This window comes from Capra hircus, chromosome 7, assembly GCF_001704415.2.
Source record: "Capra hircus breed San Clemente chromosome 7, ASM170441v1, whole genome shotgun sequence".
Classification (NCBI taxonomy): Eukaryota; Metazoa; Chordata; class Mammalia; order Artiodactyla; family Bovidae; genus Capra; species Capra hircus.
In genome coordinates, this window is record NC_030814.1 from 79,830,272 (window position 1) to 79,848,861 (window position 18,590).

Below are 18,590 nucleotides of genomic sequence, written 5' to 3' on the forward strand. Positions count from 1 at the left end.
GTTTAGGGTTTGTATTTTCTGCATCTGCATGATCTCATGACTCCAATCTAGAAAAGTAACATATTTTCCCCCAGCTGACTGTATCTGTTGGGGATGTGTTTTCTCAGAGCAGAAGCAAAACCACTCAGGGGGTGCATACCTTGAGCCTGGTTAGCCTTTCCCACAGATAAAGCCCTGCAGAAGATGAGCTCATGAAGCAAAACTGCAAGACAGAAATGAACAGCTACGCGTAGAGACACAAAAACAGGACTAAATCCCAAGCAGCTCAAGTGCAAGCATGATTGAATGGAAAGCCCAAATTAAAATGTCTAAAATAGTTGAAGGCATAAGAAAAGATCATGAACCTATGAAGAGCGAAACAGGCAGGATTGAAAAGGAACCAAATATGAAATGAAAAATCTGGTCATCACAATTAGCTCCGTGGATTAAGGGGCCATTTGTGCTCATGCTTAGTTCTCAGTCATGTCTGACTCTGAGACCCTGTGGACTATAGCCTGCCAGGCTCCTCTGTCCATGGGATTTTTTAGGCAAGAGAGAGGCCATAATGCATGATCACTGGATCTGAGGAATGCCGCTGCTGTTCCAGTTGTAGTCAAAGCATAAATCATCTTTCACATGACGCAGAAGCCCCAACCCACCCCTGTAGTTCAGGCTCTCCTATGCTATTGCTCAGCTTTATTTTCCTCAGGCACAACCTCACTGACCTTTCCGTTTTCCTAATGCCATGCTTCCACCTTCCACAAGCCTTTGAACACACTGTGTTTTGAACAGTATGCTGTGCTTTGCATCTGAAATATCCCACTCCCTTTATTCTGTCAGCTCATTCAACCCTCAGCTCAAGGGTCACTTTCCCAGGGAAGCTTTGTTAATACTTCACAGATTAATGGGGGCTTCCCTGGTAGCTCAGCTGGTAAAGAATCCTCCTGCAATGCAAGAGACCACAGTTCGATTCCTGGTTGGGAAGATTCCCTGGAAAAGGAATAGACTACCCACTCCAGTATTCTTGGGCTTCCCTGGTGGCTCAGCTGGTAAAGAGTCTGCCTGCAATGCAGGAGACCCTGATTCGATTCCTGGGTTGAGAAGATCCCCTGAAGAAGGGATAGGCTACCCACTCCAGTATTCTTAGGCTTCCATTGTGGCTCAGCTGGTAAAGAATCTGCCTGCAATGCAGGAGACCAGGGTTTGATCCCTGGGTCAGGAAGATCCTATGCAGAAGGGAAAAGCTATGCACTCCAGTGTTCTGGCCTGGACAATTCGATGGACTATATAATCCATGGGGTCGTAGAGAGTCAGATACAACTGAGCATACATATACATAAATAGGGTGATTTGTTACTAATGCTTAGAGAAACAGATTCCTTCCCTTCAAGGTACTTATTTCAGTTTGTAATCTCATGTCCATCCCTGTGATTATTTGAACACTATCCATCTTCCCCACTAGACTGTAAGTCCTGGGAAGACAAGATCATGTTTGTTTGGTTACGCATTGTGCCAGGGGTTGTACTTAATGCCTGGTAAATAAATATTTTTTTTATGAATAGATATTCTAGAAACATAAGAGACTTAAAATTTGATATTAGAATAGCTCAAAAGGTGGGGGTTTTCCAGTTTCTATTGTTCCCTGGTTTTCTTTTTATCCATATTATCAGAAATTAGATTTCTTCTGTCAAATATCCCTGAAGCCAGATCACATTGTTTCCTTACACAGATTCTTTACCATTTTAATCAGGCCCCTGTCAGAAGCCTTCAGCTTTTCATGCAGGTCCTCAGATTTCTTGTAAGATAGTCTATAGAGCTCTGTGAAATGATAGCAGATGTCTGTCTGAATCTCTGAATAGTGCAGATTCCACCAGAACCAGAGCAGACTCATCCTAGGAAGGGTGGCACACAGAGAAGGATGTGCGCTGAAGTGGGCTCCTCCAAAGCACATCTGATTTTTATTTTTCAGGTGATCATGAGCCTTCTTAGATCTGTTTACTGGCTGGCTTTTTAAAAATAATGTTCCTTCAGTAACCTTCCTGTGGTTCATTTTGTGAAATCATGAGCAAGTGCTGGGGAGGAGGTACGTGGAGGACTGAGGACTGCAGAGCCTCTTTGAGCTGGTAGGTTTGGTTCCCAAAGGACAGAACACTGAAGCCCACTCACTGCAGTGAAAAGGTATTGATTTTTCTCCCTCCCTGTTCTCAGCTGCACCTCTGAAGTCAGTATGGTACGCAGTATCTTTCCTGGTAAAGAGAGGAAAAACTGTCACGAACTTGGTCACCCCAATCGGACATTTCAAACCAAACGAGATGGAGTAGGAAAAGAGCTTTAAAAGCTCTTGGAAACCTCCCGACTTAATTCAGTACCCTGACTTTTGTGACTAAGAGGTTCCTTCCAGTTCATAACAAACCTTGATAGACAATGGGAAGAAATGTGGTGGGGTTTTTTTTTCCTTTAATGTTTCGAAAAGAGAATGAAAGGATAAAATCAGTGAAAACAATACAGCTTTGTGCAGTGATCTTGGAAGGTTAGCACAGTGGTCTTGTCCAAGTTTTCAACAAGATTCTCCGTTCCTGTTATAATTGGCCGCTGGCTAGGTTTGGACCTAACTAGAATGCCAGCGTTCGATTTCACCGTGTCCTCGGTGGAGATATGTCACCGTTTATGCTCGCCTTAGTGACAATTTTCTAAAATGGAAACTCGTGGGAAATCATTACAGTGTTTATACGTCTCCCTTGTCGGACAGCGTTATCCTGTGATATTTTACCAGTGTTTTCCACTGCATGATGGCCTCTAGTGAAGGTTAAGGCAGCACGAGTCCCTCTGTAATTTTGTGACTGCATTTTACTTACTGAAGAAGAAAAGATAACTGACAATTAAGTGTTTGGGATGTCACAGAAAGAACATGTGCAACTAATCAATGCTATCCTTTGGGAACACGATTTTATAAAGCTGATAAGGTAGAAAAATCGGGATTTTGTGATTTGTGTTACATGATGATAATTGCACCTTTTCAATAAAAGAGACATTTCTCCTGGAGTAAACACTTAGCTGGTGGAGGATGCCAGTACCAATGCTATTGTTTTTCTGCCCCCTTTAGGCAATTTTTGGGTAAATACTTTCATAGAAGACTTTTTTCCCCCATTCTTCTTTTAGAGTGATATTTTGGTCTATAATAAGGAAGGTCATTTATTCTTCTGTGACTGAGTAACATCGTTGTAAAGAATGATTATTTTTTGCTTTTTACAAGGTACACCCAATCGCCTGTGTTCATGTTTATCAGAGTTGAATATCGTCTTAGCAAAGTCTGTTACGTGATCTATCACACACTTGTTAAAATTCTTTGATTTAGCCCCATTTCCTTTGTGCATCTTAATAACAACCTGGTTTTTAATCTATGTACTTCCTTAGTGGCAAATTGGATGAAACTTTCTTTCCTGTGGTTTTTCAGTTAATTTGGTAGCATCTCCAGTCTGCATGTGTATGAAAAAGCAGGCAACAGACATTCAGAACCCAGTTATTTAGAAGCTCTTAGGAGCCTACTTTTCCCATACATGCACCGCCTCTCCTGGTTTTATGGCCCAGGTTTCAGCTAGAGATAGATCCTTCTCTGCTGGTTTAGACAGTAGTTTCTTCTTGTTCCAGCAGCTTTGGAAACTGCCACCCTCCTTTACAGAATGGTTAGTTAACCTGAAGGCCACATTATCTCCTTGGTCCTCCACCACCCCCTTCCATGCTTGGTGGGTAACCTCTTCATATGGAAACCATTCTGAATCTTTTCGTCATTTTCTCTGTTTGCCTCTAGCTTGTCTGAGTTTCTTTTTATTTCTCTTTCCTTGGGGGTTAAATAGTATTGCATTCAATGAAGTGAGAGGGCTGCTCAGCTCATTTTAGACCTTTGTGGAAATAGCACTTTCTTGCTGACCCACCACTTGCAACCAGCAGGGCTTATGACCTACTATCCAGCATGCATCTGGGTACTTCATTCTGCCTTTTACAGTAGTTGACTTGGTACTTTAACCTGTACAATTTAATGGGATTATTTCTTTTTCTCCAATGTGTTACTTTCATTTTGAATTCTGATGTTTTACAACATAAATTAGCTACCAAACCATGCCACCCTCCTTAACAAAATGGTTACTGCTGCTGCTGCTGCTGCTAAGTCGCTTCAGTCGTGTCCGACTCTGTGCGACTCCATAGACGGCTGCCCACCAGGCTCCCCTGTCCCTGGGATTCTCCAGGCAAGAACACTGGAGTGGGTTGCCATTTCCTTCTCCAATGCATGAAAGTGAAAAGTGAAAGGGAAGTCGCTCAGTCGTGTCCGACTCTTCAAGACCCCGTGGACTGCAGCCTACCAGGCTCCTCCATCCATGGGATTTTCCAGGCAAGAGTACTGGAGTGGGTTACCATTGCCTTCTCCGATTCTGCCTTTGTTAGATTAACTAACACAATGGTTAGTTAACCTAATTCACCATCTCAATTTGCATTTGATGTCAGGACTCTACCATCAGAGTTATTAATCAGTTAGAAAGCACTCAGCCCGGGACCCAGTACTGCCCAGCAATTCAAATTCCCCCTCTCATAACAGGTGTGGCGTACTATCATATACTCTGCAGAAATAGAGTTTAAATCTTACTTTCCCTCCTTTTTGGCTAATTAGGAAACCTTCAGCACCATGGCTTGTTGAATTCTAGAGTGACATACAGAAGATGTAGATGCCACAAATATGAACTGCTTTCTAAATCCAGCACAGCGATAGATTTTGGTCTTTCAGAAAAAAGTCCTTTACCGGGGTTGCCTCACGGCCAGACCCACAGCCTAGAGCTGAAAGCACTCATGAATTCTAATCGCAAGGCGGCACACACTCCAGTGGGGTTCTAATTGACAAAGAGGTGGAAAACTGAAACAAGAAGGCTAGCGTGTCCTTCAGGGGGCTGGCCTTCAGCGCAGGCTCAGCAGTGCTTCAGGCTCCAGGCCAAATGAAGTGTGCCCAGCAGCGCTGCTCCACACCCGAGCTGAGAGGAGGCATCCTTGGCACGGCTGTCAGAGGGCTGTTGGACCCCCTACCACTGGCAGCACAATTATATATGTGTGTGTATGTTTCAGCAAGCAAGATTCTCAGCTTTATCATTTTCAAGGGGATCCACGAATCACAGAGGACTAAGAAGTTTTGGTAAATAGACAATAATCCAAACCTCCAAAACCAATCAAATAGATTGTTGAGAATTGATACAGCAAAAAAAAATTCAAAGAAAACATAATTAACATTTATCAAATGCTAATTAGGCCAGAGACTCTTGGAGACATCACCTAATCCTTACAGTGACCTTTAGGGTAGGCAGAGGAGATGCTCAAACCCAGGTCTTTGTCTAAATCTACATATTCCAGCTACACAACTTACCTCTATAAAGAATGAAAATGACTAACCACTGAAGATCAATCAAAAATAAAGATAAGCAAGCTAAAACAACAGGGAAATGTGATTTGATATTTAAAATGTAATTTATATATATATATATAATAGAAAGTGAAAGTGAAGTCGTTCAGTTGTGTCCGATTCTTTGCAACCCCATGCGAAGAATGGGGTTGTAGCCCACCAAGCTCCTCCATCCGTGGGATATGTATATATTAATTAAGAGCTAATCTGGTGAACCGTTCTGATGATTTAGACCAGACTGGGGTCCCAAGCATGTGGAATGGCCTAGGTTCCAGCATCAGGATGGAGTGGTTTTTCTCATATAATATATATTTTTAGTAAGAGCTTACCTAGTGAACTGTTCTGGTGATCTAGACCAGACTGGGGTCCCAAGCATGTGGAATGGCCCAGAATGCAACATCAAGAAGGAGTGATTCTTCTTGAGCAGCAGCTTTTTGAGAAACTGAGGAAGATTTAAATGAAATAGGTCATGAGGCCCTTCTTCACTGATGGGTCCCTCGTGGAATGAGGTCATGTGTTTCTGAGCCAAAAGATTTGGTTGAGCTCAGCTGCTCTTCTACATCTCTGTACTAACTGATGACAGTCATTTCACTTATGTGTATTTTATCAAATTAGTTCTGCTCCATTCTATCTCTGGACTTAGCTATTATTTTATAAGACTTCTTAGCAGAGCTTAGAGAATACTCCCTCCACATAACTGAATGCTTAACTAACTGCCCAGTGCTGCTTGCTTACAACTGTAAATCCGGAAATCCACATTGGTCATTGTTTTATGGAAAATATTATTTGAGGCTATTCAGCTTCCCTGGTGACTCAGATGGTAAAGAATTTGCCTGCAATATGGGAGACCTGGGTTTGATCCCTGGGTCGGGAAGATCCCCTGGAGGAGGGCATGGCAACCCACTCCAGTATTCTTGCCTGGAGAATCCAATGGACAGAGAAGCCTGGTGGGCTACAGTCCATGGGATCGCAAAGAGTCAGACTCAACTGAGCGACTAAGCACAGCACAGCGAACATTTAAATAAAATGCTCACAAATTTCTAAAGTCTTCTCTCTTCTTTTTCCCCCAGTATATCTGACCTAAAACAATGTGACCATCTATTTAGAGTACTCTGTTCAGGGAGGGTGAGCAGGATTAATTCCTGTCTTGGTGTTGCAGTGTAAACAGCTTTTTGCCTGTCTTTTGTCATTAATGATCATGCTGTAGATGTACCCAGTGCATTGTAAGCCAATCTGTCAAGGCAAATAAACAATTCACCTTGTTAAAATTCCCTAAATCTTGCATTAATAAAATGAAAGTAACCCCCTGAACACTCAGGAGATGTCTTCCTGCATACTACAGTGATGGATGACATGTCTAAAGATCCTGGAAATTAAGTAGTTCAGGTCATTAAAAGTGTCCCACACTTGTTATTGATTTAATTTATTTTAAAAGGTGGGGGTGGAGATAAGAACGGTTTACCCACTCCCCTGTTGTGTGTGTGGTTTTTTTTTAATCTGAAAGCTACCACTTGTTCACATAATTAAAACTATTGCCAGGGTGAACAGCTCTGTGTTTGTTACAACATGAAGCTTTATTATTCAAATAAGTATATCATCTTCTTAAACAAATATCTACAAACAAGTAGATAATCATTGCATCTTGTATTATGGCAGAAATTCCTTAGACCCGCACATGTATCATGATTCCTAAAATCTTTCATTTCTGGGCACTGAAATAATGACCTTCTGAGTACCTCCCCACAAAATGTCCTCAGTTAGATAAAAATTTAGATGAAGGTCAAAAGAATTGAGGGAAACTAATGGAAATAGTAATAGAAGTATGCCTCTGAATAAAAGACCTGTTTTTTTTCTCTCCATTTTGTCAATTTTTCATTTTTCTACTTTATAATCAAGAAAAGAGTAAACATTTGAGAAAGATGAATGAATGGATGAGCGGGTGGGGAAATGGATGGATGCGAAAGTATTCAGAAGATGCAGACCCTGGGTCACTTTATTCTAAGGCAAGATTAAGTTATGTGTGTTTGTGTTTACTTGTGTATCACCAGTTTTCTATACCAATCCACACTCCACTGGACACGTAATATTCATTGTCATATTCCAGTGCCTAACATAATAGGTGATCGGTAAATATTTGTTTAATGAATAAAATATTACCCCCAATGCCTTTTTTTCCCCTCTCTTTTTCATTGCTTAAGCTTCAGCGAGTACAGTGGGCTGTGTAAGGAATAGTAAGAGCCCCAGACGAGGTTGGTTCTTCAGCTGATGACTCTCCAGGAACTGAGCAGCAGGAGAGTTGAGCACTAGTGTCAAGCAGAGATCCGTCTGCTAGCACTGGTGACCTCTGTGCGAGCTCATTCCATGTACGTGTCCTGAACTGGGTAACAGAATTCCAAACCATGGTGAGAAATGGGGCCGCTCCAGATAGAAATCATAACTAGAAACAATGCATTATGTAGAATTATGTGTACACAAGATACATGCAGTTTGATCTTTTGTCATTTTTTATATTCCTTTTGCATCACCTTACATAGCTATTCCTGATCAGCTGTGTGAGTGACAGTTCACCATCAGTTCTCATTGTTTTTTAAATAGTGTATGATTAGGATGAAAAAAAAAAAAAGCCATGGTAAGTTACAAAAAATGACCCTTAAAATAGTTATATTAATTTAGAAATTATTGCACAATGTTTGATGCTTTTCCATGGTCTTTGTTAAAAGTGGGGGAGGGAGGTGCAATCATTTCTCTGGCAGACCCTTTCAAAAATAAATATATATGAAAATGCACTCTTACAGGTCTTTATTTGATCCCTCCTGGAAATTGCATAATTTGGGTATCTGAGAACTGACATAGTTATGCCATTATGGCAGCTATTTAGCAGAGCTCCCTAAATGGAAGAACTCTATAGATTTTTTTTTTTTTCAGTATATACACTGATTTACACTTAGTGGTAAAATTGTAACTGACCCTTTAAGTGGAGCTGTCCAAATGGCAATAAATGTCAGTTGATCCTGTTGCTGAAATAGGTAATAGCTAAAAGATCTTGACTAAATCTTCTAGTTTAAAAAAACATGTGTATCATTTCCTGAACAGTTGTGGTCAGGATACGCACATATGTACACACACACACACAGTCAAACCGTTTCATCACTAAATAAAGAAAACTTGATGAAACTGTCTTAACAGTATTGTTAGTGTTCCCAGGTTTTGAAGTACTCTGGATTAGAACCTCCTTGAAGGCAGAGAACTGTGTCTACCTGGTACCCAGCTGTCTTGCCCCCTAGTCAGCATCTAAAGTATAGAAAATGTTCTGTAAATGCTGGTTGAGTGAAGAAATAGATAAAATGGAGCATTTGCTGACATTGAATAGCATGTGTGTTGGCCTGAATTCTTGGTGGGTGAAATAGGGACCACTCTCATTTCCCTTTTGAGTAATAATGCTGGTAAGAACTTTGATGGATGGTTATGACTTTTCAGAATAGTTTATTTGATTGATTGTCTAGCAAACTTGACTTTCTTAATTGTTTTCTACTTTCACAGGCTGTCATTCTGGAAAATGAAGAACTTCCCAAGCTGTTTCTCGATTTCCTAAATGTGCGACACTTGCCCTCTCTACCAAAGACAGAGAGTTGTGGGTAAGAGCTGTTGTTTACCTATTGGACATTAAGTTACTTTGCAAACACTTATTGGTCTACCAAATAACCCTAATGATGCCGGAAGGGCCAGCCTGGGCACACCCATTCTTCTGGCTTGGGACAGCACTTGCTCGCCCCCTACTCGTAGTCAAAGGAATTGCTCCTGAGTCCTCATCTCCATATTGTGGCCAAGGGACCAACTAACTGGGGTTTAGACTTGAAGAATTGACTTTTTAAATTATTGTTATATGGAATGATGCTACATGATGGAAATTATGGCTTTTAATACCCTGTCCAAGAACTGATATGTTTATTTGTGGGCTTCCCTGGTGGCTCAGCTGGTAAAGAATCTGCCTGCAATACAGGAGACCGTAGCTCAATTCTTGGGTCGGGAAGATCCCCTGGAGAAGAGATAGGCTACCCACTCCTGTATTTTTGGATTTCCCTGGTGGCTCAGATGATAAAGAATCCACCTGAAATGCGGGAGACCTGGATTCGATCCTTGGGTTGGGAAGATCCCCTGAAGGAGGGCATGGCAACCCACTCCAGTACTCTTGCCTGGAGTATCCCCATGGACAGGAGCCTGGCGGACTATGCTTCATGGGGTCACAACGAGTCAGACACAACTGAGCAACTAAGCACAGCACATGTTTATTTGTGGATACCTGGGCAAAGTCTATATCCCCTCAACACATTTATTCATGTAAGTTTAAAGCTGTAAATGATCTTAAAAATGATTTTACCCAACTCCCTTCATTTTATAGTTGAGCAAACTGAGCCACAGGAATAAAGTGCCTTTTCCCAAATCTCCTGCCTTGTAGCTGGCAGAGCCCAGGCCTCTGGCATAAACTCTTTCCCTGCCTCCCTCAAGAACTTCTGAATGCAGAGCTGCGTATCCTAATCTCTCTCTACCAAGAAACCAGACACTTGATATCATCAGCAATCAAGGAAAGTTCTTCCGAAGAGTTAACTCTGAACCAAGCCTCTCACTCAGCTCTGGGTATCTGTGATAATCTGACCTCCAAAGGCCATCAGCAACACCCCTGACATATTAGATCTATTCATTCAGAACTCCATCATCACAGACTCTCTGCAGATCCAAGCTGGGGAGAGTGTTGTATCCATTTTCTTGCTGTCTCCAGACCTGCCTGAAGGACCCACACTAGCTACAGAATGTTTAAGCTAACCACACCCAAAGGCAGGTTAAACCCTGGCCGTCTGCTGGTTGAGAAGCCGCTGAGACCTGTCGCAGCTCCCTCACTGGCAGCATTCACTCAGAGCCACTTTTCAGTGACCGCAGAACAAGGAACATATACCCCACTCGCCAAATCACCTACATGGCTGGTGTACTCCTGTTTCAACTTGGTGCATTTTCTGGGAAGTTGGGCTTCATACGTGGTTATGTATTTTTAAGAAATAGCAGGAATGAAGTGAGTGAAGTCTTTTCTCCATTATATAAGTCCAAAAGCAAAACTGTAGGATTTTTGAGTGGTCTTCTTCAGGAAAACTGAAATATAAGAATATTACCATCTTAGGATTCCTTAGGAGGAGGCAAAGGCCATTCTGTGACTCTGAAAATACCAGTCTCTTTCTTAACATGTCTGCCAATTTAGAACTCTAAGAATACTAGCTATATCTTCCCTTGTTAGCATAAGCACTGACCCAGATTTTATTGTCTTTTTCTTTTCTTTTCAAAAAAAATTTAGATCTTTTGATGAGACAGAATCTGAAGAGTCAAGGTAAGAACAAATAGCAGTCAATCAGGAGTTATACAAACCGAGAATAGGACTGTGGTTTTGTTAAATGGTTCATTACCATCATCTGATTGTTTCAAGTCAAGATTTTCTTTAAAATCTTTGGTGGAAAATTCATTTAAAAATGACAGATCTTTGATGGGGAGTGACAGAAGTAGCCAGTTCTATTTAAGGGTGGAGGAATAAAACCCTGCATTGTTTCATACATGAAATAAGAATACTATTTCATCAACAGTCGTACTATAAGATTTCAAAAAATAAAACACTTTGCATCAGTGATTTATTGTATATCTGCTTCCGATGCCACAAAGACATGAATGGAAGATGAGCGCACTGCTGGTGATTTGTTCCTCCAGCTCTGCTTGCTATTATTCACCCACACCGTTAGATACATAAACCTTGAGATGTCCCCGCACAGCAGTTTGATCCCCTCAAAGCTAGTTTGTAGTGTTTTCTGTTTACCGTCGTCCCCTGATGCTGACATGCCTGTTCTTGACCTTTCCAGTAAACTGTCCCACCAGCCGGTGCTGCTGTTCCTCAGGGATCCATACGTCTTGCCTGCAGCCAGCGGTAATCAAACCTGTCATCTGCTAACAGCTCTTTACTGATCTGACCCTGCACCACATAAACCACGTTTTTAATACAGGTCTAACAGAGTGACATTGGTCCAGGGCTTAATAATCTGCCAATAAACCAGTGCTCTTGGTGTAAGAGACATTCAGAATTTTAATTGGGGCAGGCCTTTCAGGAGGAAATGTAATTTTTCTTTCTCTCTCTCCAGGCTGTTTTGAATTAGAGTGATAAGGGGGTAAAGGTATTAATTTGGGGGATGATGTTATTTTGGACTATGCCAGTTTTTATCCAGATGCTAGGGTTTGAATCCAAGGCCCTAGTCCTTTTTTTTTTTTCAATGCTTTTTTCCCAAAGCTGTGTATATACATTGCATGTGTCTCCATTTCCATTTAGATTACAGCATCTTTGACAGTCAAATATATCTTTTTAAAGGTTGTATGTTTAAGTATAAGGGATCAATTTAAGCGTAATGTCCAAGTCCTTTCTTTGTGTCAAGAAATTCAAATTATTCAGAGTCCCTCTCAAAGTGTTCTGACATTCAACTCTTTGTGAGTATATTCTCAGACATTGTCTCATTCAATTTCCTTAACCACCTTAGGAAACTGGCAGGGCAGTTATCATCATGGGATCTTGAGAAAAGTGGATCTCAGGGAGGTCCCTGACTTGCCTGGTTTCTCATGTCTGGAGGGTGGATCTCTTTTTGCCTAATCTCTCCTTCTGTGCTCTCTGCGTATAGTGGATTTGCAGCCTTTGTTTCTGCGAGTAACTAAATAGCATAGCAGCTAAATAGCAATAGATAGATTATCTGTGGACACCTTTCCTACATTCTGGCAATAAAACCTTATCCCCAGCAAGCGAGAAGGGACTGTTCTCTTGTGCTTGAGTCAGCCACTTGCTGTCCATTTAAAGAAGCCTGGCTCAGACACACCCTCGCTCTGTGGAGGACCATTCTAGAAGAAAGCTGCCTTTTGTCATGCGACAGTATACACATATGGTCTTGTAATAGTATTTTCCCTATAAACTTCTTTCACTGAGGAATAATTACCTTTCTTTAGCATTTACTTCTAATGTGCATCAAATATGCCTGGTGTGTTAGGTTGATATTATGTTAACAAGATGTTACATTTAACAAATATTCACTATGTAGCCTAGTCTAGAGTACGTGGGCAGTGATTTATAAAGTGGTCTTTCTAGCTTTTAATAATGGTTCCACAAGCTCTCTCCCCAGGTATTGTTTCTGCTCAGATATTTTGTGCCTTTGACTGAAATTCCTAGAAAAGTGTAGAGAGTAGAATGATCACCATGGACTAGAGTAGCCAGTTTGCTGTCTAGAAGAGGAAAGGTATTTTGTGGTCTTTGAACTCGATTCATCCAGGTTGTTAAGTAGCATGTGCTATGCACTTGGCTTGACCATGAAGAACTTTCCGGGAAGGAGTATCAGGGGCAAAAGTCCGAAGCTGGAAAGAGTGAAAAAGTATGGCTCATTGGTAGAATGTTGATGTAGTGGAATCACTTGCACCGAAAGGGAATGTCTGCTTGAGAGTAAGTGAAAATCATGAATTTGATGTAAGGAATGGAACCAGGTGTGAGAGAGCCAGTCACTAAATCTCCTTTCATGGAACTTTGGCTAGACCCGGGTCATAAATCAGATTCCTGTTGTCTTAGAGGTATTATACCAGTGGTGCATTCTTTCAGTTCTTTAGCATTTAAAGATAAATTTTACTTGTGTTCCATATTCACGTTGTATGGCTTCTTAAAATGTTGAGGTTACTTTTCCAGAGGATACAGAATCTGGAAATACTTTCACACAGACACTGAGACCCATAAAGTCAGAGGAGTGTCTGTCTTTAAAATTTTGGCAGTGAAGCACTGTCCTCTTCTAAAATGCTAAAAATAAAGCATTATTCCCTTAGCATGTGATTTTTGGCCTTTGTTTAGGTTTTTCTGGGGAATTCCTAATAACTCTTGTCCAGGTCCCCAGGGCCAGCTGTGTGACTACTCTCTGTGGGCTTTCTCAGCCCTCCTCTTCCTTGACCCCTCGACTTAAGCCACTGGTGACCACATTCCCTGTCTTCAAACACCAGCTCCCCTTGGCTTTCCCACCTTTCTGCTCTTCTTCCTGGTTCTGGTAGCTCTCCTGAAGGCTCTCCTAAACTCTCTGTTCTACTTTTACTTTCTTTGGAACAGTCTCCTCCTTGCTGTGGCCTTGATGACCTTGAGTGTACAGCTGAGTCACAGTATTATTTTTCCATCTGAACCCTCTCTGTGAGCCCCAGACTTGCGCCATGGTTGACACGGCCCTCCACGGGCTGTCCCTGGCTCATGTTTCTGCTGGGACGCCCTCACACACTGATCCAGCCACACAGCAGTTCTTCCTGGGTCCTGGATGTAGTGACCTCTCCCTTCAGGGTGCTTGCCATTTCTTCTTTCTCGAACCCTCTTCTCATTCTCACACAATGTTGGCCTTCTCCTCTTTCAGATCCAACTTCAGGGAGCCTTTGCTGATTCTCCTTTTGAGTAACCTCCAAGAGCCCCTCCACCCTGTTTACTATTTTATTTTATAAGCTTACAATAAATGTTTCTAAAAATAAATGAAAACCGACAAAAATAACAACAAAACCTACCCTAAATCACATTCCTTCTCATCACCTCTCAGCGAGAAGCGAAGGCAAGGGCAGTTTTCTGAGTAACTCAAGCAGTCATGGAGTAATTAATTGCTTGTGTATTAGAGATATTTTTAAACCCATTTTGTTTGTTTATTCACTTATCTCCCTGACTAACATGTAAGCTCTGTGGCTTAGGCAAGCACTGTTACTTATATCCCCAGTAATTAGGCAGTGTCTGGTATGTCATAATAGCTGGGACAGAGGATCAGATGGTTGGATGGCATCACTGACACAATGGACATGGGTTTGGGTAGACTCTGCGAGTTGGTGATGGACAGGGAGGCCTGGCGTGCTGCGGTTCATGGGGTCGCAAAGAGTCAGACACGACTGAGCTACTGAACTGAACTGAACTAAGCCCTGTGCCAATTTCAGGTCCAAGCACTTTGTTGCATTCCCCGATTTTCACAATGACCTATTCAGTAGGTACTGTTGTGAAATCCTTCACTAGTCCCATCAAATCCATCGCCACCTTGCTCCTGACTGCTGTCTGAATGTCAACCACAGACAACTTTTCAAAACAATTAATTTCTGTCTCACTTTGTTAACGGCCCTCCATAGCTTCTCCTTGTTTTTCAGATAAAGCCAGATTTCCTGTCCCTTCTTAGCAGGCTTGAATGTTCCCCCTGCCCTCACTGAGGCCACTCCTCTTGCTACCTTAGCCTTCATGCATGTCTCTGAACCCTCCACAGGGCACCCACCTGCCTCAGACTTCACAGCCGGTCTGCTCCCTCTCCCAAGCTCTCTCCTCTAAGAGCCTCTCTGTTCCCCTGATGAGGTCCAATGCCCTTGTAAGTGGTTTTATGTAGTGGGTCCTCGGTACAGGTTGAATTAATAAGTGAACATACTTAGGGATCTCTTGCTTTCCTCATATAATAACTACATTTATGTAAATCCTGGGTATAATTATGTGTAGATGTGATAGACTGGTTCCCTATTCAATTTATCCATTCATGTCTTACCTACTCTGATAACTAAAATGTGATACAACAGAAACTACACCTCTGAATTTCCTTTGTGTCTCCTATAAACGTGAAGCTGATTTTTCAAGTTTGACAAAGGGGGCCTTTTGTCAGAGATTGGCCCTTTTACTTTAGGAAGACAGGCTCCCGTCCTCCTGCTCTCTAGAAACTAGCATAATAGAACAAGCAGATTCAAGACACCTTGGGCTAAACGCTGCTGTAAACCACAATGGAAAAACTGCCGCAAAGTATTCCCAGTAGAAATCTTAGAATTCCTTCAAGTATATTGAGATTTTGTTAGAAATTGAATTGCCAGTGTAATCTATCTTCCTTGTGAGAAAACATTCAGATAAAGAGCTGGGGCCTGGCAGCATTAACCATTAGAACATCCCTTAAATCAATAAGCTACAAATCTGGCCGCACATTCCTGCAACTCACAGGGGTACCCTCAAGTGACTCGAGGCCAAAGCAGCATGTCTGATGTCACATCTGAAACAAGGGCGAACTGTAGGATGATACACACCCCTAAGTTATGCCTAGACCTTACCTTGTTGTGTTCAGCAAAATGCACGTATGTTTCATTGATGTGCATAAGAAAAGCAGTTTTCCTTTTGTTTTTCAGATTTTCCAAATGTGGTTATTGAAGGAGTTCTCCATGGGATATTTTACCCTCATCTACAGCCCAGGTAGAAATCCTCCATGGCTAGAAGAAGCTGAAGCACGTTTCGAAGTCGTAGTCGAGGAAATCGATAACCTACCAAATTAACCTAAACTCTATGACATAACGGCTCTCTCTCGCTAGTGGTAAAATTCACAGTCCCAGCTTAATTCAGAGCAGGGACATTTCCATTAGAATGGTGCTTTTAAAAATAGAAACTGAACTGGGGCAGTGCTGAGGTTAAGGCCAAGTGTTTAAGAAGTAGAATGTAGCTGCCAATTTAGAAACCCCGGAAAAAGAAGACTAAAGAAGCTCTTTGGGTCCTCGAAGTGTAGCAAAACATTTCCTCTCCACTTCGTTCACACCATTTGCTAATTGAAAATCTTACCCTGAATCATTGTGAGACTGATCAGCTTTGGTAGCTTTTTTGGTTCAGATTCTATGACACACTAATCTTTTCATCGTGAGGTTTTTTTCTCAGCCAGTGATAGATAACATTCTGAAATGCTGGAGAGCATTACAGAAACATAGTGCTAAATGTGAGGAAGGAACTAAACTGGACATGAAATTATATTGACCATACTAGGGCATTTTAAAAATCATGGCATTTTAATTTGCATTACAGTGGAGTTGCATCATATGCAGGGATTCGCTTCTAATGTCAGCACATAAGACAGAATGGGGGTCTCAAGATTATCCTTGAAAGCCCTTTAGAATGGTGCCATATTGGAAATCTCCATTCACCACAGCCAGTTTTTCCTCCAGAGTTGGAAGAGATAACTGTTAAAGACCAGTTAAAGTTGTTAGTGTTTGTTCAGGCACTATTCTGTAGAAGAAACACATGCCTTTAAACACTAGAATTATTCTTACCCTTGCAAGATGCTTGCCCTATAAAAGATGAATGTGAACTGACAGTGACTGAGGGGACTCCAGATTGACAATACTCGTCTGGGTTTACTCAAGGGCATCCCTCCATTGAATAGGTGGTATAGTTGCCAGATTGATGGTTATTTTCCGTATTGCTCATCATTTCCTTTTCACTGACCTCATATTTTGTATTAATATAAATTAAATGGTTTTATGATGCACCTCCACTGTTCATCTTACATTCAGATTTTGTCTAATAAAGGATAAAATCATATATGCAGACTGTATATGTGTGCTATATTTGGCATTTCCTTGAAAACTAATTAAGAGCTAGCCTATATATGATTATTAGCTTAATAAGCTTCTGTGTAGGAGAAAAATATTTAAATTCAAAATGAATAAGTAAATCATGGTGTTTGACTAAGCTCTAAACATACAGGGTTAAAGCTTGCTGCAGATTCTTGATGCTGTATTTATGCTCGATGTGTGACAACATGGGAAAGAAAGTAAGAACTGAATAATTAAGTGTCCTCAACCAAAACTGACCGAAGAGTCAAGTGTTGGAGATGTTTTTTAAATGTTTTTGTTATTAGCTATTTTGAGTTAAATAAAAGGGAAGAACCCAAAGTATTTGAATCTGTCTTCTACTGCTAGGATCTTATAATGGAGACACAAGCTGTGTCTTTTCTTTTTTCACACATGCACACACACACACTTCTCTCATATTCACATAAACATTTATTTCTAATCCAACAAGGTAGAAGTTAAATTACCTCACCTATTAAGCCAGTAGATATGCATTAAATAATTTATTTGCCAAGATAGTAAGAATTAAAAAAACAAAAGATCAACCATCATTGGTGACACACTTCTGAAGGAATCTTTTGTGAGAATTAAATCTTTTTTAGTGATGACTTTCATTTTTAATTTAATTTAAATGTTTACTATGTCATTTCATATTTCATTTCAGTTCCATTACAGGAAATAGAAACTACAACTACAGTAGGTATTTTAAGCAGAATGGAATCATAAGAAACAGTGCTTACAGAATCTTATAGAAGGATGCAGGGAATGACCTCCTGTGGGCCTCTAGGCACTATTTGCAGAATGCCCCAGCAATTTCCAGTACCCTCCATCCAGGGAAGCTACAACCTCTGTCTTAAGGAATTCAGGGAGCAGCGAGGCTGCTATGGAAGGTCTTGAGGTCAAAAACAGCACATGTAGTTGTGATCCAGAGATCAGCACATAGATTCAGGAGGTATCTGTTACCACCATAACTGCCTCATGGCAGCACCCAGGAAGCTGGTGACTGGGCACGAGAACAAGTGTCCAGCTGTCACCACCTACACCGCGGTTGCCTCTCAACACCCATGGCCTTGCTTGTCAGCAGCCACAGCACAGAGCAGCAGGATGATGACATTCACCCAGTTCCATCTTGTCTATTGCGCGTGAGAGCACATGTAGTTGGCAGAACCTTCTTGATCCCCAACTTCAAGGGAGTCTGGGAAGGAGTTGGAACTTCCTGGTCTCAGCAGCTCAGAAATGCATGTTGGAAAGAGGATGGAATGTATTTCCACAGTCAAAATTTTAATAAAAACACATAACAAGATAGATAAAAAGAAAAATCTCCTCCCATCCTATCTCCTCAACTCCCAGTTTCCTTCCTAGAGACACCACTGTACTTGGTTTATGCGTGTCCTTTCAGAGATTCTCATCCACATGCAAGCAAATACTGTATATTTAGTGTGCACAATATTCTCCTGTTTCTCCATTTCTGTAAGATGGATTTTTCGTATCATGGATTCATAGCCAGTAAAGAAGTAAAGAGTACGGGGAAGAAAAGAGAATAAAGAAAAGGAAAAGAAGCCCTCTTACCACTTAGGCCAGGATATAGAGACAGCCCTCACACTCCCTCATCCCCTAGTTCTTGGATTTGGTGCTTTGCTTGGGGCTGGTCTCAGACTGGTTCCCCCCCCCCCCCCCCCCCCCCGCCCACTGCTGTTTCACGCAGAGCCTTTCTCAGACCTAACCTCTGCCATCTGGCCAGTTTGCATATGGC

At 41.5% G+C, this 18,590-nt stretch overlaps 1 protein-coding gene across 1 annotated transcript in view; it reads left to right on the plus strand.

Annotated features, from left to right (window-relative positions):
* The window catches only part of SNX24 (sorting nexin 24), a 175,318-nt gene extending 158,160 nt beyond the window's left edge, over window positions 1–17,158 (plus strand). The window contains exons 4-7 of the mRNA XM_018050678.1: window positions 8,960–9,054; window positions 10,761–10,793; window positions 11,314–11,378; window positions 15,629–17,158. Coding sequence (XP_017906167.1) covers window positions 8,960–9,054; window positions 10,761–10,793; window positions 11,314–11,378; window positions 15,629–15,696 — 261 coding nt within the window. The 3' untranslated portion in view covers window positions 15,697–17,158. The remainder of the gene's footprint in view (window positions 1–8,959; window positions 9,055–10,760; window positions 10,794–11,313; window positions 11,379–15,628) is intronic.